Raw genomic sequence first — 20,451 nt, 5'->3', positions numbered from 1 at the left:
GCATTTAGTTAGTGCCCTGGCTTGCTACAAAAGGGGCTGCATTGCAGAAACAGAAAAGCTATTTCTTTTTTTATGAACACACATTAGAGTTTACCCTATTGGCAAAGTGCAGAGGCATGCATTTGTAAAGGAACAGAGATATGGTTCCAATACTGTTTTAAATGGGCAAGCCTAAAGACTCAGCTTCAGTTTTCAGAAATCAAACTTGATCATCTCAAGCTGGCAAAAATAGCCCCGTGTTCCCTCAAGTTATTTTCTTTTCAACTAGGCAGAGTACAGCACAATAGGAAATATCAGCAGTTATGTACTCAACCTCCAGAAACCCAAAGGGCCAATTCTAGCAACCCACGGCAGCTTTCCAATCCTCCCTGATCTATTTGCCGGAGTTAGACTGAAAAGCATGCTGCCCCCAAGCCATTCAGCAAACTCCACGTCCCGCTAATTACATCAATATAAATGTATTATCTTGGCTGTCAAACATCAGCTGCCTGAACAGGATGATGCTCTGCAACATAAATGCAGGAAAACAATTGCTCTTCTGCTGGTGACACATTTCTTTGGATCTTATTTCCTTTCCAGGGCTACCCCTTCTCCCTTCTGCACAGGCACCAGGGCAGCAGCATTTTTTTCCAAAGCAAGAGGAAAGGGCACACAAAAACTCTCCTCATCTTTTAAGTGACCAAACACGAGCAAATTTTGGGAACATCACCGGCATTTCCTATCAGCCAACCTGAGAGCTGCCAATGCAGAGGGAAGGGAGCTATGAAGGCAAGAGTTAAATGTTTCTTGTGCGCAGGCAACAGCCCTTCTGCCTCCCTTGGCTTCCTCAGCTGCCATTGCTAAATAGAAGGCAAGCGTCAACACTGGAAATAGCAACGAGAGTGCAACAGAAATTCGGTAGTAGCCTGCTCCTCCCTGCCCGGCATGGTGACGGTGGCCTGGAAAGGTCTTCATACTCAGGCAGGGTCCAACAGCAACCAGCAAGGTTGAGGCAAACGCAGGCAGATTCAGGAGGCTTCTGGGGAGCAGGCAGACAGCACGTCTCGCTCTGAAGAGTGAGATTATGACGGAAAATGAGGAGGAAGCCACTGACTCACCTGTCCCACCCGCATAAGCAGCTTTCCCAAAGCTGCACTGTATATGACCTTTCTCAGAGCCCCAAGTTGCATCAAATCGTCTGTTCACAAGTTTCCTCCCAGCACTGCATGCTAGGAGAGAGCCATCTTGGCAGGACACTGGGCACTGACACACGCTTTCCAAATCAGCCTCCTCTCTCCCTGCCCCCCGGGTCTGACCACAGGCAGCCACAGCCCTTCACTCCAGCCTCCCCCTGCTTCATAAGGACCCTCACTGGAGAAATGCCACAGGATCCGTTCCTTCCCAGACCCCTCTGCTCACAGAAAGGGTCAGAATGAACCCAGAAATGAATAAAAGCCTGGCTTCAGATGAAGCGGGAAGATGGGAGGAAAAAGGCATTTCTCCCACTTGCATCTCACCTGAGAGCAGATGATGTCCCTGCCAGTGGAGGTCAGCACAGTCGCGTCCACACACCCCAGCCTGGGAACTGTCTGGGTCTCTCTCTAGGTCTCACATGCAACCGTTGCAAACTTGGCAAGCTCCTACAAAACCTCTGGGATGGATGAAAGCACTGTATTTTCCACAAGATAAAGCCAATCGTGTTCAGCTGGCGGAGGCAACACCAGGGTCCAGGACATTTCCCTCTGCAAAGCCAGCAGCATTCAGAGAAAAGATAAAGGGTGCCCAAAGCAAAGATAAAGGGTGCCCTGCGGACAGCCCAGGAGAACAGCGGGGTAATCAGTAGGGCATCCAGGCTCCTCCACAGGGTCACCCAGCCTTTCCACTACTACAAGACAGCTCCAAGTCTGGGCAGGACGCCCGACCTTTTTTATGTGCAACTTTAGCAGTTTTGGGGTTTTTTTTCCAATATTTGTTCCAATTCAAAAGACATTATGCCTGGCCTACACCTCGGGTTCCCTAATGTACCAAGTCATCAGGCTCAAGGAGGCTGCTTTCTTTCCTGCCAAAGTAATATGGCTCAGCAAACACAGCAAGTCACATCAAACCTTCAAAGGCCTCTCCAGCCCTCCAACCCCACCCGGGGAAGGGAGCAATGCTGGGTCTTGCCTTCTGCCTTCAACTGTTAAAGCCTTAGACAAAACCAGAAGCTGATGCAACTTTAAACTGGTTAATATCCCCACGTACATAAAACCTTGGTGATTTGAATCATGCCTCTCTGACACATGTTATGCTACCGCAGCTTGTTTCTCAGGCACAGCTCAGCCCTGCTCTGGTTCACTCAGAGACACAAGCTAGTCTGTTTGGCAGCAGGTCTCAAGAAATGGCCACGCAAAAACCACCAGCAGACTCGCAGCACCACAGAAGGTTGGTCTGCCACTTGGCCGCCCTCCCACCACAGGTCTGCTCCAGTTTAGGAAAGGTGGCAGCTTGCACAGAATACAGCCCCTGAAGAATAAGTCCGTACAAGTCCCAGGCGACAATGTGCAAAGTAAGGCAAGATCGACAAGGGCTACAGTATGGGATCTGCAGCCTATCTCCATCAGCCAGCGGTTGTGATCCGCACCACTCATCTCCACCTCGTCTCTCTCTAAACCAATACTCTGGTCTCCAGTACCTCCTGACCAACCCGCAGCAGCGCACCACCGTCCATGCACGAATGCCCCAGGCCAAGTACAGTAAGCACTTCTCAGACAACCTTCTGTCTGACCATGAAAAACCACCCATCCGCATCCTGGGCCTGAAGGCCTACAGATCGCTGAGTGCCAGCTGAGGTTTCAATCTGAAAAAACGGTTGGAGGAAACAATGTGACATTTCAAACACAACATGCACATCTCCCTCAATAGTTCACCGGACAACCATCCTGAAACATTTCTTTCTTGATGTTTGGGAGGAAAGCGAGAAGAAGGCAGAAGCAGGCACAGGGAGGGGAGAGGACAGAAGAGCTGCTCAGAAAATGGAGAGGCTAGCCAGCGTACAGCGCCTTTTCCATCCACTGTGACTGACTTCTGCATCCAGGATCCGGAGGCCGACGTGCTCATAACTGCAGCTGAGCTGACGTGCAGTAAAATCCAGGGGTCTTGATGAGGCATTGGGGCCCAAGCAGCCTTAGGATCCTTCAAAGACCCAAGCATAAGAGCCAGCCAACCGATTCTAAAGGGCAAACTCACAAATGCTTTAGAAACTCTGCACCAAACCCTGCTTAGCCCCCAGCAGATGAGTTTCTAACCTGGAGGTTAGAGTGCAGACCTGAAGTACAGGCATCCCTGATTCTCTCACGGGCTCTGCTGTGGTCCAGCCCCGGAGCTGGCACTCAGCTGTACTGTGCCCATTAACTGCCATAAGCAAGGCTTACCTGCCTGAGAGGAGGACTGGGAGGTTCGATCTCCCCATACTGAGACAGGAGTGCACTGCAAGGGCTCGGTGCAGGCAGGTAAGGCATTGCAGTGCAGGGATTCACGAAGCCTCCCCGGTCTCCCCATGGCTGCTGCATGACTCCCAAGCTCGTCAAAAGCCCGTCGGGGCGTGCGGCCGGGCTGAGGTACGAGGAGGGCAGCCGCAACCCTCAGGTCACCTCACAAACCCCGCATAAGGCACCCCAACAGCCGCAGGACCCCCGAGGCGGGATTCCCGGCTCGCCTCAGCAGTGGGACCCCGACACCGGCCCCCCCTCCCCGGCCTCCAGGCCCGGCTCCCGCCGCCCCCCCGGGCTCGGGCCCACCGGCAACAGGTGGTGCGGGGCGGCCGGGGGAGGCCGGGGCCCAGCCAGAGGCTCCGGCCGGGAAAGCGCCAACCCGGCGGCGTGGGTGGGAGCCGCGGCCCGCGGGGCTGCGGCGGGAGGCCCCGGGCGGCCCGTCCCCGCCTCCCCCGCACTCCCCGAGGCCCCCGCCGACCCTTACCTGGGGATGGAGGCGGCCGCGCTGCTGCTCGCGTCCCCCCCCGGGCCCCGCACTTTCCCCCGGGCAGAGCAACTTCCAGCCCCCCCGCCCGCCGCGGCGCCCGGCTGCTCCGCCGGCGCCTTCCTCCCGCTCCGCCGCCGGCCGGGCCTGCCCCGGAGTCCCCGAGCCCGCCCTTACGCCGCCGCCGTGGCGTAGCGCCCCATCCCGGCCTCCGGGCGCTACGGCGCGGAAACAGCGCAGAGGCCGTCGTGAATAGCGCGGGGGGACTACAAACCCCGAAGGGCGCCGCGCGGAGGAAGCGGAAGGCGGTGGCCGAGCGGGGCGCGCCGGGAGCGGTGGGTCGGGGCCGGGACGCGGCCGGCGGGATCCCGCGGCGAGCGAGGGGCCGGCGGGAGCGGGGGAGGGAGGCGGCGAGGCGCGGCCGGTAGCGGGGGCCCTGCATTGAGGGTGAGGACTACAACTCCCGGGGTGCTTTGCGGCCGCCGGGCCGCTGGGGGAGAGCGCCGCCCCTGGCGGGGGGGTCGGTACCAAAGGCGGTGCTTCCCCCAGAGGCTCCGGCGGCGTTCGTCGAGGCCAGGCCCGGCCCGAGGCCTGCGGGCCCCTGGGTCTCCAGTCGCTGGGGGCCCTGAGTACGGAAGGCAGGGTGCACGGTCCTGAACTCTCAAACGGAGAACACCGTTTCTTCTGAGGCTGCGTGAGCCCCTGAGCCTGTCCCAACGCTGCGGGGTGAGCGGTCCCCATCTGCTCCTCAGGGAAGACACCAGCATTAGGAGTTGGAGGATTAGGGCTCAGGCGTTCCTGGTGCAGAGATCAGAAGCCCGGGGCTGAGCAAAGCCAGGCTTCCCAGCCTTCCCACTGCACAGTCAGCCCAGCCGCCTTGGAAGGAGCCGCTGAACCCTGGCTAATTACAACTCTTAATGACCTGGCAGCACCTGAAACTGGCACCGAGTCACCTCAGCCCTCCAGGCGATGTGCAGCCATGCTTCAGCTTTGGATCGCAAGGAGCCGTGCTGGCGGGGAGGTGGAGAACCTGGATGCACAGCGGTGGGAGCCTTGGTGGCCCTCCCAAAAGCTCTCCCCTGTGAACTGCAGCCCTCAGGTGCTGCGATGGCAGTGCTTGAGGTGCTGCTGCGCTGCCAGGTAGGTACAGGTCGGGCCAGCTCTTCCATCCGGCTTCAGATCTAAATCCCCCCACTTTGAGTTCACGGACATCCCAACCCTGGCCCCCTGCCAGGTGCACCTGGTTAAGAAGCACCTTCAAACCCTCCTGCCCCACTGAGATGAGAAGTGGGAGCAGTTTGTGCAGCACCTGCTGAGGGCGGGGTGCAGGGTTGCTCCCCTCCCAGAGTCACAAGTGAAAATGGGGAGGGGAATCCCAGATGCCAAGCTGGTCCGGCACACGCAGATGTGAAATAAATGCTTGTTGTTCCAGAAAAAGCAGCGTCATTCATGCTACCGCACTTGGAAGGGGGATTAATGGTTGCTAAATGAAAAAGGACAGCTGCTTATTAGGGGAATGTTTTCTTCAGGCTGCTGGACCCCCGCAAAGGGGACCCAAAGCTTTCTGTGCTGGCAGTTGAGGGGAGTTGTGACAGCGACACGTTTGGGAGGCCTGTCAGTCTTCTGTAAAGACGATGCAGGGACCAAAAGCCAAGTGGATAGCTTTTGCTTCTGTTCATCTCTCTGTAAGATGCAACTGCTAGTCATATCAATGCATTTATTTGTAGATACATCTTTTCTAAAGGCTGCAGAAGCAGCCCTCCCTTTGTTCTTCAGAGGTGAACTGGGGAAGAGCAGTTCCCCACTGCCCTCACTCACAGGCAGGCATCCCAGCACACGGCCCTGCATGTACGTGCAGGGTCAGCATCCCAAAATGGCCGGTAGGGCTCCCCTGCCCATTGTAGGGCAAAATCTGTCAGGATCCCCTGAGGAAAGGGTGAAGTTGGGCTTAGAAAGAAACCACTGGCTACACCATGGTGGCTATTTTGAGTAAGATCTCTCACCATCTAAACTATTGAGCGTTAGCTGTAACGGGAGCTTGGGTGCTTAGCTTACAGTGACACATTTGGACACCATTCAGTGCCTGCACCCTTCATACCTTCAACCTTATTGAGTAGCAGTTGGAGACAAGGATTCTCAAAGCACCTAAAATATCTCTGCATGCTTATGTGTGGGCAATTGAATTAAGTCCCTTTTGTTATGCATGATTATTGAGACATGAGAAGTATGACTGCATAATACTGAGTGAAGAGAGGAGTGGTGGAGTCACTGCATACTTGGTGTGGGTTTCAACACCATATCTACTCGGCACAAAAAAACCAGCTGCTGACATCCAGCTTTTCTGGTGTGACGGGAGTTCCTGGCTGAACTTACATTATCAGTTTGACCCTCTGTATTTGGAGAATAAACATAAAACTAACTTTGCCCAGTTCCAAAGTGATTTCAAGTAGTGGACAAATGCCAGCGTGTTCTGTTAGGAAGGCACATGAACTGGGATTCACATCACCTAATCTTAGATGTATAAACTGAGGCATGTAAATTGTACTGGTCATCACGTCTTCATCTGTGAGCAATGGAGAAAGATGGACAGTTCCAGTTATTCCAGATAAATTCCTATTTCTGTCATTGATTATAAAGAGAATCACACATTTGGCCGACACAGCAGAGGCATCAATATTTCAGTGAACTGCATTCCTGAAAATGAATGCCTTAGTAGCACTGAAAGCCTCGTTGAAGGCCTCGCTGAAGGCAAGGAAAATGTCATCCACTGCTCTGCCCTGATCAAACCTTATCATCTTATCACAGAAAGCCATCACATTTTTCAGGCACTGTAACTCCACGATGACTGTTTTCCATCTTCTCCTCCACCTGCCATGCCTTCTAAAAGGACTCATTCCATGTTTTTCCTGGGGACTGAAGTGAAGCTGGCTGGCCTGTAGCTGCCCAGGTCCTCTGATCCTTTTTTGATGACTGTGCAAAACTTGCTTTCCTCCAGTCACAAAGGTTCTCCTGCAGTCACAACTTTTCAAAGCTGATAGAGAGCAGCTCTGCAAGAGCATCAGCCAGTTCTCTCAGCACCCCAGGCTGCAGCCTGTCCGGCCCCATGGACTTGCACAGTCAAGATCCAACAAGCAAACACCGTATGAATCCTCATGGGTTCCACTGTACGTCAACACAGGCACTGAGATGGCTCCATATCCTCAGTGTCTCCTCCTCCGGTAAACAAGCTTGCCTGGCACTGACCATGAGCTAGTATGCAAAGGGATACCCTGTGGGGTGGGAGAAATTGGGGGCTGACCTGGAGCAGACCCAGCTAGCCAAGCATGAAGGATGGCACACCCAGCATTGACAAGGACTGGGGGATGCACAGGGAGGCTTCTTGGCTGAGTTCTTGCAGCCAGTGCTGGAATCAGCAGCTCCTGCTTGAGGCGCATCGGACAAGAGAGAGGAAGGGCTAGCGTGTTCAACCACTTGAGGTCTTCCAGTCCTTGTTTCCCAAGACACCAAGCTTTTAGTGAGTGTTTACTTCTGCTCAGCCTCCGGTTTACGCTAGCCTGGGACCGGCAAGTGGCTCTTTTCTGGTGCCTGCCCTCAACCCTCTCATCTGCAGCCTGAGGAAGAAGGAGGTCCTGATGGGTCTCCAAAGAGCTGGTCAGAAAGTCACAGCCCAGAGCATATGGTCCATCACGTGTTTGGGACGACATCTTCCTCCATGTGTCCTTGAGCTGTTGTAATGGAAGGCTTTTTGCAACAAGACAGTGGCAACAAATGTAACTCTTGACTAAATATATATGTGTGTATCTATCACTGATCAGAGCAGTTTTAATATTTTGTTAGCTAGTAGGGATCTCAAAAGGAAGTTATGTAGATGTACCTGTGCGTACTCCCCTTACTCCTGCATGTACATATGTGTATTGGGGGGGGGGGGGGGTGTATAACACAGAGGACATTTAAGGGAACAGTATTGTACAAACCCAGAAGAGTTTTGATTTGTCAAGATAATGCATCACCCACATTTAGCGCAAGAGGGAGATAAGACTCATAGATTCTGAGAGGTGTAACTGAGGCCCAGAGTCCCCAAGGGAAGAGCCATACTGTATTTGTAGAGAGGCACATTCATTGCACAGGTCCAGCACGCCATCAGCAGTATGGTGTCTTACAGTGGGTGGGTTGTCCTGCTCGCTGAGTGCCACGTGCTGTCTTCTTCAGTGGGACAGGTGAGGTGGTGGTGATGAATGCTCCTGCTGTGACTGTGCCGGGACATGTTCCGTGTCCTGTATTGTCTTTTTTGGTGGGATTGTGACAGTCAAACCCCTCCCTGATCGAGGGAGAGAGATCCATTCCCTCTACCCAGGGAGGGTTATCTGTTCCCAAATGCCCAGGCGATCCCAGGGCCCCACAAGCTGACCCACCCCAGTTCTTGAGACTTGGGACTCAGTCTGTGGCCTAGAACAGCACTGGGCCCCACAACCTAGAGATGAGGGGGATCAGTGGTGGCTCTAGGGGTGCTAGAGCTGTGGGGATGTCCATGGGACTCTGGGATACTACTCTGTAGTCCTGCAGGGTCTCTCAATAGAGGGGGAGAGGTGTCAGGGCTTCCCTGGGGGAATCTGGGAGCCCTGGGGGTATCGGGCATCCCCGTGGGTGTGGCGGTGTCCTAAGGAGATGTCAGGGTCCCCAGTCCCTCACAAGCCTTGCAGAAGTGTGCAGGGAGATCTTGGAGATGCAGGGGCACCCCAACCAGTCCCTCGGTGGGGTGGGGGTGTCCAGGCACCCCAGGGAGGTGAGGCATCCCCAGTGGTCACTCACCGGCAGAGCGGTGGGCTGGGTGCTATCCTTGGGGCACGACACACACAGGTGGGAGCCAGAGGAAGCCTCCTCATCTGTGCCATCATCAGGGTCGGCCAGGCTGAGCAGCAGCAAGTTGGTGCAGGCAAAGGTTCGCTTCAGGCTGCAGCAGTTTGGGGGAGGAGCGCTCCTGGGGAACTCCGCGCTGGGGGGACTGACACACCATGGGGCAGAAGTAGTGACAGGGATCCCCGTAGCCATGGGAAGGAAGCATAGGTCTCAACCCCCTGCGGCCCCCACAACCTCTCTACTAGCCCCACTGTCCCCCTGTTGCCACTGACAACCTTCAACTCCCCAGTCTTCCCCTTGACTCTCTACCTTCCCTGGTGCCCCCCCAACAGCCCCTGCTGACTCTCTAGCCCCCCAGAGACCCTTGAGCTTCCCCAGTACCCCCCTCCAGAGCCTCACAGTGATGACCCACAGGTTTCTACTGCCCTCTCACAGCCTGCAACTGCCCCTCCACTTTGTTCCCCAGTTGCCATCCCACCCTGAGCTGCCTTTTACCCGGGGAAAGAGACGGCTGCAGGCTGGGCAAGAGCCTGGGGGGCACCCAGGCCCAGCAGTGGCCTGGGGGCTGCGGGCTGAGCATGGGTGCCTGATGTGGGGTCCACAGCCTCCCTGATCTCCTTCGACTGCAGGAGGGTTTTCACCCCTGCATTGGCCATGGCCCTGTTGGTGCGAGTCTGTACTGGAGGGGTTATGAGGGGTGTGGCTGCCCCCAGGCACAGCAGAGGGGCTCCTGCCTGTCACCTTGACCTCACAAACACTGGCTATACTGTGTTTGAACCATGGAACCATGACCTCATGGTTCCATGAGGGGCTTCTGTCCCAGCCCCTCCCCTTACGTGCCTCACGTTACCCTTTGGATTGCTGGTTTATTCATTTCTGTCGCCAAAGTAGCCACCAAAATACTTGTAGATTTAGCATTCGATTAGGGGCCAGCCTTCCCCAGTATGAAGTGCCCCAGATAGGTGGGGCCAGTGAGGGCAGGAAGACTCCAACTCAGAAAGGGCTGAAGACAGAGAAGGAAGTGCTGAAGGGTAAAGAATAAAGAATTTTTGGCAGCAGTGCCACTTCTGCTACCCTCTCTTGGCAGGGAAGCGGGATGACATAGGTGGAAGCTTAATTTTTACTGGAAGTCTCTGTCAGAACTGGTTGATAGAAAAGGGCTTGCTAGACTGGAAGAGGACAGACATTGCATCTGTGTGTGTGTGCAGCTCGCTGTGACACCCTTCCTTCCAACAGACTATTCCACAATCCCCTGGGACCTATAGCATCTCTCCCATTACTATAAGGCCCACATTGTCCTGCTGTCAGATCTTGTCAGGTCAGATAAAAAGTTGAGGAAGGGGGGGTTGGAGATCACCAGGACTTAGCCATAATGTTCAATGAAGGCAAAAGAAACTCCCAACATGAGTAGCAACCAGAAGGTTAAAAGGAGAAAGTAAATGACAGAAAAGCTGAGGCGATGCAGAATAAAGACTCTTTTATAGAAGAGATAAAGCAGTTGCAGTTCTCGCCTTGTTCACTGAAGGAGGAAATCAGCTTTTATCCATCAGTGGTGCTCATCGGGTTCTTCTTTCAGGGGTGGAATAATTTCTCCTGTCTCTAAAATTCTGTCCCCCTGATAGAATGAGAGAGGATGGTGAGCATTTTGTCCTACACCCAGTCTCTGCCTTCACACAGCACAGTCTTTCAACTAAGCTGTAGCTGTCCCCACTTCCAGACAAAAAAAAAAATTCTTACTACAACTCACTCGGCACACTCTCATTCACTCAATATTTCCCAGGATTCTGAAAAAACATCACAGCCAAATTATCTGAAATCTGTACTTGCTTTACTCCTTTCTTTTCAGCTACAAAACAGGAGCCAAACATTTCAAGACTATATTGTTTTAAAATGTATATTGGATTTATAGCACTGCATAACGACCTTCAACATACCACAACTTCTGGCGAGTCTCCAAACCCATGGTCTGTAGCCCATGAAGAGCTACGTAACCCCTCAAAAATCAATCTGATGCCCAAGTGCTGTTTGTTAGAGCTTCAGGCACTGTCTTGGCCTACTGAGCTGACCTAACTCTAGTGAGCAATTAGGCTGAAGTCAGAGGCCCACAGCTTGGCTTTCCATATGTTGCTATGTGGTTGTTAGTGATGCAACTTTTTGTAATTTTGTTTTAGATAAAGCACAATTAGGCAGATGTTATGCAAAAAAAAAAATGCAACTGGCAGAAATAGCAGACCTAAACTTATATGAGCATATTTGCCTACCGATGCACTACACCAAGCAATGAGTAACAGCTCAAGAGCAGTCCGAAAACTAGTAAAGACCAAACAATCTGACACCCTCCACTTTGTAAACCAAAGCTCAAGCTGGGGGTGGCATGAGTCTATCTCTTTGGCGATACCCGAGTGTGGGGGACCTTCAGGGACGCCTGGGACCAAGCTTGTGCGGCCAGAACTAACACACTCAGCACCGAACTCCTCCCAACTCCTGACAATCACTGCTCCTGTCATTCCATACATTAATAATCACATTTTCACAGAGGCACTGAACACCCAAAACCCTTCACAAAGACACGCAGTAATTAACACTTACATTCAACCTGTTCTTAGTGAAACCACGACAGGCACGCAGCTGGGCTTGCCCCTTTGCAGGGTGGTGGGAACATGCAGCCCTGGCTTTCACCAGTACTTCATGCCCTGATGGACCCAGCACTTCAGCTTCCCATGAAATTAGCACAAGTAGCAAACTGAGAACCAAACAGGAAAGCTTCTCTGTGTGGTCTGTGCGTACTTCTCCAGAGAGGGAACCTGCTCCAGTCGCTACAGGAGATTCCATAAAGGAACGTTTGTGTTTTCTGCCTAGGATGGGCAGCGCCGTCAGCCAGGTACTTGAAAGGTTGCTGCTACAGAGGGAGGTAACACTGAAACAGGGACTGTCTGCTCTGAGGACAAGATGAACACTGCTCAAAAATACCGTAACTGTGCTGCTCCAGGGCAGCCTGCCCACAGTATCAAGCTCATCCTTCTAGAAATTCTCCCTGCAAGGCTACTGCGCAAACCTGCACTTCTCCCTAACTCACCCTTTTTCTGCTTGTTTTGCCAAGTTGGAAGATAAAACAAGTATTAATAGACTTACTGGGAATATCCGTGGATTTGACATAACAATACCATGCGGCATTTTCTGAAAATGGGGGGGGGGGGGGGGGGGGGGGGGGGGGGGGGGGAGAAGAGAGGGAGGGGGGTAAGGAAAAAGGAGCATTACTCAGATGAAGTATTAAGGATTTCCAAAACAAGGATGACGACCCTTCTAAAACACAAGCTCTACTGAGTACAAGGCTCATTAAGCCAGGTTCTTTCCACTAGTTAAAGAAATACCTGAGGCTAATAAAATTACACCTCACAAGCAAGACAAGACTGTAGAAGTGGAAGGTCTGTCCCATCGTCAGTGCTTTCTTTGGCCATTCCCTTTCCCCACACCAGCAGTTGCAGTGAGGTTATCCCCAGGGTCATCATTCCTCCACGAAAGTAACAATTAAGACACAGCTTTCCGGCTCACAGGAGGCAGCACGGTCAAAGCTGGTCACTACCATAAAAGATGACCAAAAAAATATACATTTGTACCACCCAAGCAAGGAAAAACAAGCAGTGAACAGACCACGGGAAGTCACCTTACCCAGCAGCAGACACTTAACCAGCATATTCATACAACCCCTATGTGACTGCTTGTTGCATCAGCCCCTCTCTCTACAAGAGCGCTTCTTCCAGGGTTTAACCCAGACTTCCCTCACTCTCCCTGAAACCCCTTCTTCACGTTTCCTTCAGAGGCTGCACAGAGGGGCCGCACGCACCATGACGTGGTACTTTAGGTAGTAGAGGATGATCCAGGCGGGGACCAGGACCCGCGTCAGGACGAAGCCGCCAGTCTGGTAGGCCTTGAACACCTGCGGGACACAGGGACGCGCGTCAGGCCCGGGGCGCCCGGCCCGGGGCGGCGGGGCCAGGCCCGTGTCCCGTCCCCCGCTCACCTGGTGCCGCCAGAGCCCCCCGGGCTGCAGGAAGCGCTCCCAGAAGGCGGCCACCGGCCCCAGCTGCCGCCGCGGCAGGACTGGCTCCCGCTCGCTCAGCTCCTGGTCCCGCAGCCAGCGGCGCCGCAGGGCGCGGAGCTGCTGCAGCCGCAGCTTCTCATCCTCGCTGTAGCCGCTCATGGCGGCCCCGGCCCCGGCGCGGCCTGGCCCGGCTCTGCGCGGCGGGCGGGCGCTGTGTCCTTCGCCACGGCGCGCGGCAGTGACGTCCTCGGGGCGCACAGTGATGCGTCATCACCGTGCGCAGGGCGGGCACAGGAGCAGGCCGAGCCCGGTGGCTGCGTCAGGGGGCCGGGGGCTGCCCCCTGCGGGCCTGGATAGCTCAGTCGGGAGAGCATCAGACTTTTAATCTGAGGGTCCAGGGTTCGAGCCCCTGTTCAGGCGGGAGGGGTCCTCTCTCTTGGCGGCGGCTCCTCTGCGGCCCCGCCCCGGGGCGGCGACCGGGACCGGGCGAGGCGGGGGCCGCGCAGCCTGCTGGGGGCCATGGCCGAGCCGGAGCTGGGGATCCGCTTCCAGCGCCGCTTCCTGGCGGCCCGGCAGCTCCGCTCCTTCCCCTGGACGGTACAGCGGGGAGTGGGCGGCCGCCCTCGGGTCCCGAGGGGACGGGGAAGCCTCAGCTTTTTGTTTCCTCTGTTTTAGGAACTTGAACAAAACCTACGGAATTCGCCGGATTCCCCCCTACTCGTAGATATTCTGCACAAGGTAAGGCTGGGATGACTCGGTGGCCCGGGCTGCCCCGCACGGCCGATATCGCCTGGTGCGACCAAGGCGATTGATGGGTTTTGCCCATAATTACAAAGATTTTAGGGGGGACTGGGACTTCAGGCCCAGCAGAACAGCAAACTTCCTTCTCTTCCTGTTATTTATTTGTTCTTAGCGTCAAAATTAAGCCCTGTGTGCCTGAGCACAGGTGTCTTTAATGCCACAAGCAAATCAGCCCAGCTGGTCCTGTACCTTGGTGCTCTAATGGTCAGGAAGGAGGTGACCCAAGTCACCGTGGGAATGCATCGACCCTTACGGTGCTTAAACTTTGTACGTGGACAGGAAATAGCACGTAAGGCAGCAAACCAAAAGAGAGAAGAGAAAAGCAAAATAGAGCTAATTGGACTGGCTTTCCACTCAGTTTTGGTATTTACTTTCTGAACAGTGAAAAATGCATTTGCTGCCACAGATCTGTAAACTAACAAGCTGATCAGAAACCACCCAATTTCATTTTCTGCTCAGCGTCACTTCTTTTAGCTACAGACTGAATCACAACTCTTTTTCATGATGCAAAGAGCCAGTTAATGGCTCCTGTGTCTTTCTCTGCCCCTTACTGCCTTTCATAAAATATTCACTTGGTAACTGGTTTCAATTGCAGTTGTTGTTTTGTTTTAGACGATTCTCCACCCTGTGTGTGTAAAATATCCCCCTTCCACCAAGTACAGAAGATGCTTTCTAACTGAACTCATCAAAAAGGTAGTGCTTACTTCTCACATTGGTTGCAACTTTTCTTTTCTTTTTTCCTTGCAAACATGCCAGACTTACATTATGTGCCAAGCTGAATTATTTATATTAACAAAAAGTAGCACTCAGTGTAAATATTATGGCCAGTGCTGTGTTAAAATTGCACTTATTGTGTGTACGTTTTCTGTTTCGTAACAAACAATTTGATACCTGAAACAGCCCTGTTCTCTTTCGCATAGCATGAATCCACAGCAGCCGAACCCCTGGATGAACTGTATGATACACTGGCAGATATTTTAAATGAAGAAGAATCTACTCACTGTTACAAAAACTACTTACTGGTAAGAACTAATGCTGCATTACTGTAAATCACTTTTAATCATCTGAACTAAGTAATAATTGGCTTTAAAAGTAACCCCCAGAAACCCAAAGTTTCCAGGCACTAATATTGGTTGTAAACTGTGGAATCCGTTGTCTGTGCTGATCCATCCTTCTCTTCTTGCGTGTGTCCTCCAGCCCACGGGAGAGTGTGTTACCCTCTCCGAGAGCGTGGCAATTATCTCTGGAGGAACCACAGGGCTTGTCACATGGGATGCTGCTCTTCATCTTGCTGAATGGGCAATAGAGAACTCTGCAGTTTTCAGTAACAGGTAACGACAGCAGCACAGACAGGAAGATGGGGAAAAAAGCCAACATATTCTCATTCATATTGTGAGCGAGCTATGCAGCTTTAATTTAACAATATACAATATTTACCCCCCAAATAATGGAAATGTCCACACCCTTTTGCTACTGGCTGACTGCTACTCTTGTCTGTTCTGCAACAGTCAAACTTTAATCCAGGAGAGGACCTCATAGTTATTTTAAGACAGGTTTTAAGATCAAAACCATTACACCACGCAGTCAGACATGCTCCATAAAGTAGGCTGTTAAATTTCAGCTACCACACTGTCCAGCCAGTAACTTTAACAAGTGCACTTCACTCTATGATGGGATTCATCTCACCTAACTTTAGATGATCAATGTGCAGGTGTGGACATCTAATTTCATAGTCTAGACTTTGTTTATAAGCAGTCAAGAGAACAAGCACTTTTGAGGAAGGATTCAGCTAAATTAATTCTAAATATTGACCTCACAAGGAAAGGAACTGTGCTGATGAAGTGTCTGTTTCTCTCACCTGACTATGAAAAGAACTGGACAACCAGTTTAGATGGAGACAGCCATGCTGCAGAAGTGTAAAACCAGGTGGAATGTATCTCACCCCAGCAGTGGAAATGCTTTGTACCATATGCAAAAGCAGTATTTCAAGTACTTCATTTTTACGCGTATAATTGCGTCTTCAGTGTTTACCAACTCTACCACTTATTTGAAACAGATTAGATTGCAGATGGTTTACTCAAAACTCATTGCAAGAATCTGTAATTGAATTTACCTTTAGATACACTTAGAATGCTTTGATTTCTTAACTCAATTTAGAGTCCTAATAAGTACTTTTTGCTCCATTACCCTTTCAGGACAGTCTTGGAACTAGGAAGTGGGATCGGCTTCACTGGAATTACAATATGTAAAACCTGCAATCCCAAGACATATATATTTAGTGACTACCACCCCTGTGTTCTCAAACAGCTGACAGAAAACATCTGTTTGAATGGCTTTGTCTTGGAGCCTGAAACTACTCGTCATATCCAAACAGAGTCCCAAGGCCAGGAGGCAGAAGCAACGAATTACCAAAACCCAAAACTAATTGTTGCAGAACTTGACTGGGGCTCAGTTACAGAAAAACAACTGTTGGATCTTCAGCCTGACGTCATCATTGCAGCAGGTGCTTTACACTTCTGATTATGCCTCACTGTGTGCTGTCATGCAGGAATAAGCAGGTTAGAGAGATAAACGCAGAGGCATTTGCGTGCAGGATTCACTTAACCCTCCTCCAGTTGCCGTATCTGGAAGTGTATGACAGATCTTCTCCCAGTTCATTTCACCATTCTGTCTTTTTCAGATATTCAACAGTTTACGTAAGACTGAAAAGGAAATTATTTTTTCCTTCTGTATTTTTTTAAAAAGTCCAAAAACAGAAGATGATAAATCTTAAAAGATTTAAGATGATAAATCTTAAAAGAGCCTCATCAATAACTGGCAGTCTTGAGGGATAGCACATACATATTTTAAAAGAAAGCCACTTTGTTGGAACTTGTATATGGAGGAAAGTTATAAAAATCTTAATAATGGCAAAATCTAGCAATAGTAAAATTTCTTAGCTGTAGCTACAGGATTTTACTCCCTGTCTTGGGGCTTTGCAAAACAAAAATTACTTAAGAATTTAGGTGGAAGAAATGACAAAATATACTGCCTTTGTCATCAAAGTATCACATGATGCATTAAACACATGAATTCTGTAAAATGAAGTCACTGTATATATGTTACCTAATGCCAACCATACTGTTCAGAGAATGCACAAACCAGCCCAGGCTGGACTCATGAAGGCAAGGCAATTTAAAACTGAAGGTGATTTATATGTATCTGCTATTTGCTATTACTAGTTACCGCAGGACATTCCCTTACTACATTGAATCAAGAGTAACTGGTATGTCTGTCAGTGGTACATGTACGTACCTCGACATTTCTGTGTAGTAAACAACCACCTCTTGAATATCAGTCCTGAACACAAGACTGATGCATTTCAGAATCACAGTGCTAATTAGTAAGGCTGACATTTTGTACCCCTTAGTGATCAGTTTTACCTTTCATCACTATTTCTGCTCTCAAATAAATTATTCAAGATAAAAATTGCTGCAGTTCAAATCAAGTCTTTTGCAATCAGCCTCTAAAATACAGATTTTGACCAATGCAGTTTTGTTCTGCTAAGGACAGTTGTAACAGAGAGTACCAATGCTCAATGTTTTTGCTGTCTCCCTTAAGATGGGCTTAAATACAATACCTGACAAGCCATTTACAAAAAGGAGCACTGATTTTTAGTGATTTTGGACTGATACTAGAGATGAGGGCAACTTGACATAGCACATAAACCAGATGCATTTTCTAAGATCTTTTCTTGGGATTTTTTTAACCCCTCGATAAGAAAATCGTATTCTCCTGTAAGGTAAATATTTTATATTTTCATAGTTTTTGTTCTGCTTCTTGCTCAATTCTCAATAAATATTGAATGTTTTCCTTTTTGTGCAGATGTGGTATACGATCCAGAGATAATTTTAGATCTTATTGGTATGCTACAAACACTCTCCACTTCCAGAGCAGATAGAAAACCTCCCAGGGTTTACATTGCTTTCACAATTCGTAATCCAGACACGTATCACCTGTTCCAGGCTGAACTTGGTAGGTGCATTTTTCATGAAGTGTATCAATAGTTTTGGCCTCTTTCCCTGTTACTTAATCTGTAGTAGAGCTGAACAGGAGCATTTTTTGGTGATGGGTATTGTCTGATACTGAGATTCTTGTCCTAGAGCTGGATTTAAGAGTGGTCTGCCTAAGAGCAGTAACTTTTCCACATGGATTTGATCAGGAGATTGGAACTTAGCTTTTTGCTACATCCTGTCTATCACAGCTCACATCTGTTAGTGCCAGCTTGATATGAATTGCAAATGTGGTGGCAATAGGAAAACTAAAAAAGGGTTAAGGTTAAAGGAGGAAAACCACCTGTGCTGCACTTGTCACAGTGATAATATTCGAGATGCAGCCTAAAACTTTTAACTTACCTTAACTGTTCTTAGAGGGTTAAAAAAAAAACCAACTACAGATTAAATAAAATAGGGAGGAATTTTGGATTTTTCTTCATACACGCCTCAAAAGCCTGAATTTTGCAGTCTACTAGCTGTACAGCTGGTCTACAGCACTTGGTTAATTCACAAAATTCTGCCGAGTGCATAGCAGAAGCATTACTATTAAGTTTTAAAAATACATACTCATAAGCATTTGCCTGTAGCTTGCTTTAACAGCATGCTAAAGATCTCTTCTTACGGAACTTGACATCCAACTTCAACTAAAATCTTAATTTTATTAAGCAGAAATATTTCCCAGTGTTTCTCTTTACAGATAAAGTTGGGATCAGATGGCAGATTGTTCCAGCCCACAGCACCAGTATTTTTCTCTGTGACGTGCAGCCAAACATAACTATTCTACAGCTATTTACATAGACTCAGCAAATACGACATAATTAGAATTTTCAGACCAACAGGAGCTCTCTCGTCCTCGCAACAAGATTATCTTGAATTCTAGAAACGTACATGAGAGGCACTAAGGATACAACTATATGCACGGACTGCTGTCAAAGTGAGTTACATTTCTTCCTGTAATTGTCAGCATGTATGCAAGCAAGCTGTTGCCCCTGAAAAGTATCTGTGAACCTCAAGCAATAGAAAAAAAAAGCTCTAATCATACTGCACTTTGATTCTGTAGAAGACAACAGAATTGAACTGTATTTTTTTTTTCAACTGTGTTTTGATTTGTAAATAATGGAGGCACATCTGCAGGATCACAGGATGAGTATCTCACACTGACAAGGGAGCAAAACTGTTTCATAGTAATAAATATTTTTAATATTAAAACCAGCTGTAATTGTCTACTCTGTTTTTTTTTGTACTTGTCAGTATATACCGCATATTTGCAGTATGGGTCATTTTTAAAATGAATAATGAATAATTCCTGCAGTGAATGTGGTAGAGTGTCACAAGCTTACATGATGCTGTAAGAGGAGGTAACAGACTCTGCTGTAAATCAGGTGCGTCTTTACTTTGGAGTGATGACAGATATCAGAACTTAATTTACATTTCTCTCACATAAGGACTTGTCATTTTCACAACTAGCTATTGGGAAGCCATCATCTCAGACTGGCCAGAAAATAAAAAAAAAGAATCATACTCTGTAGCAATGCTCTACATACACTGCAAAGGGGAAGAATTGAGCTCACCTTCTTTGAAACTTTCCACAATCCATTAACAATTTTCCTGTTGGACAGTATTGGTCCTGAAGCAAAAACGAAGTGTGCTGCTCTTTCTCCTCTTCTGACTTCCTTTTCTGTACCTTGTTTTAAAAGCTACTTAAAAGAAAATTAACAAATACTTTAGCCTTCTCCTTCTGTAGTAATGGAGAGAAAATGGACGATAGGTAACTTGAAACTTGAAGAATCATCTTAGTCTTCAAGCTGAAGGAGGCCATGACTGCTAGTATTAAGTTGGCTATACAGAAGTAACCCCACCCTGGGTTTTAGCTACGTCTCCCCAAGAAGGAAGAATTCAAAGGTACTGTTTGTACAGTAAATGCATGCTAGCAGCCCAAACAGAAGCTTCTTTAGCTCCCCTTACACAAAATTCAAGTCACTCAAAAGTTCTGTACAGATGGCTCATTTTGGATCTTAAAAAGTTTATTATAGGAAGATGAAACCTCTCTAAAGCTTTTGGCTGTTTAGAGAAGTGCCTAATTTACCTCCATGTGCACATCAATTGCTAAAGGGGAATGGGCAAACTATCATGCAAGATTTTGCTTGAAAAGGGGGGGGGGGGGGGGGGGCGGCGGGGGCAGGAATTGGCAAATAAATCTTTATGGATCATACTTCAGTCAATAAACTAGTGAAATTGCCAAACTCCTGCAGTAAGCAACTTGGACTCCTACTTTCACCTTCCCACCAGTGGAACCAAATCACTGCCAACAATCTTTATCACAAGAGAGAGTGTCTACAATAACCACAGTGCAGAAGGGGAAAGGCAAGATTAGCAAATGGCTGTCTAGCTTGACAAAAGCAGATATTAAACAGTTACTCAGTAAACGGGTTTAAAAATGCTGGTGCAGAACCCAGTGTAATCATCTACCACCACTGAAGAGCAGTGACCACATGATAAAACCAAGCACATTCGTTCCTTAAATAACTGACATCTATTTTATAATCAAAAAGGTGATGAAAAAAGCATCTTGTAAGCATTAGGTTTGCATATTAATATTGATATTAACAATAAAAAGATGAAGGGTATACCCCGAGTGAGCACTCAGAAAGTGAAGTGCCCTTTATTAATTTATACATACTTTAATAATATGTTTTAGTTTTCTTTTTTCCTTTTCTGTTCATCTGTTCAAAAAGGGGTATATTTTATGGTCTTTCTCAAGGTAAATGGGCACATTCACTT

The 20,451-nt window shown here is 49.2% G+C and overlaps 3 protein-coding genes and 1 non-coding gene across 7 annotated transcripts in view; 2 read left to right on the top strand and 2 right to left on the bottom strand.

Annotated features, from left to right (window-relative positions):
• CAPN15 (calpain 15) overlaps nucleotides 1–3,967 on the bottom strand; it is a 59,325-nt gene extending 55,358 nt beyond the window's left edge. Inside the window, exon 1 of one of the 2 annotated variants that reach the window (XM_075718159.1) lies at nucleotides 3,937–3,967. The gene's annotated coding sequence lies outside the window, so the exon portion shown is untranslated. Of the gene's footprint in view, nucleotides 1–1,496; nucleotides 1,535–3,936 lie in introns of those variants that run through there. The other variant, XM_075718160.1, reaches the window with a different exon arrangement.
• Nucleotides 3,968–10,255: 6,288 nt separating this feature from the next.
• Nucleotides 10,256–12,994, bottom strand: NDUFB6 (NADH:ubiquinone oxidoreductase subunit B6). Of its 3 annotated transcripts, XM_075718558.1 has the most exons (4): nucleotides 12,815–12,994; nucleotides 12,638–12,730; nucleotides 11,926–11,970; nucleotides 10,256–10,408 (listed from the first exon to the last, which is right to left on the bottom strand). In XM_075718558.1, exons 1-4 carry the CDS (start codon nucleotides 12,992–12,994, stop codon nucleotides 10,340–10,342), a joined length of 387 nt encoding a protein of 128 aa, XP_075574673.1. In that variant the 3' UTR covers nucleotides 10,256–10,339. The 3 variants fall into 3 exon arrangements, with proteins under 3 accessions (XP_075574673.1, XP_075574674.1, XP_075574675.1); XM_075718559.1 differs by lacking the exon at nucleotides 11,926–11,970; XM_075718560.1 differs by lacking the exon at nucleotides 12,638–12,730.
• A 188-nt stretch (nucleotides 12,995–13,182) lies between these two features.
• On the top strand, nucleotides 13,183–13,255 carry TRNAK-UUU (transfer RNA lysine (anticodon UUU)). Its single transcript has one exon. It is a non-coding gene; the product is annotated as a tRNA-Lys (tRNA).
• A 99-nt stretch (nucleotides 13,256–13,354) lies between these two features.
• Nucleotides 13,355–18,882, top strand: EEF2KMT (eukaryotic elongation factor 2 lysine methyltransferase). The gene is made up of 8 exons (XM_075718692.1): nucleotides 13,355–13,432; nucleotides 13,511–13,573; nucleotides 14,249–14,329; nucleotides 14,557–14,658; nucleotides 14,834–14,967; nucleotides 15,832–16,139; nucleotides 17,501–17,650; nucleotides 18,368–18,882. Exons 1-8 carry the CDS (start codon nucleotides 13,355–13,357, stop codon nucleotides 18,466–18,468), a joined length of 1,017 nt encoding a protein of 338 aa, XP_075574807.1. The 3' UTR covers nucleotides 18,469–18,882.
• The last annotated feature ends 1,569 nt before the right edge of the window (nucleotides 18,883–20,451 follow it).

Source organism: Pelecanus crispus, chromosome 11 (genome assembly GCF_030463565.1).
Source record: "Pelecanus crispus isolate bPelCri1 chromosome 11, bPelCri1.pri, whole genome shotgun sequence".
Lineage (NCBI taxonomy): Eukaryota > Metazoa > Chordata > Aves > Pelecaniformes > Pelecanidae > Pelecanus > Pelecanus crispus.
Note: the sequence above shows the minus strand (reverse complement) of the source record. Positions and strands in the feature narration are given on the sequence as shown.

Coding starts and splice junctions, on each gene's coding strand:
- NDUFB6 (XM_075718558.1), bottom strand. CDS start 12,994: ATGAGCGGCTACAGCGAGGATGAGAAGCTGCGGCTGCAGCAGCTCCGC. Junction 11,971..12,637: donor ACCTAAAGTACCACGTCATG/GTGCGTGCGGCC, acceptor CCCCATTTTCAG/AAAATGCCGCATGGTATTGT. Junction 10,409..11,925: donor CAAATCCACGGATATTCCCA/GTAAGTCTATTA, acceptor TCATTCTATCAG/GGGGACAGAATTTTAGAGAC.
- EEF2KMT (XM_075718692.1), top strand. CDS start 13,355: ATGGCCGAGCCGGAGCTGGGGATCCGCTTCCAGCGCCGCTTCCTGGCG. Junction 14,968..15,831: donor TCTGCAGTTTTCAGTAACAG/GTAACGACAGCA, acceptor TTACCCTTTCAG/GACAGTCTTGGAACTAGGAA. Junction 17,651..18,367: donor CCTGTTCCAGGCTGAACTTG/GTAGGTGCATTT, acceptor TTCTCTTTACAG/ATAAAGTTGGGATCAGATGG.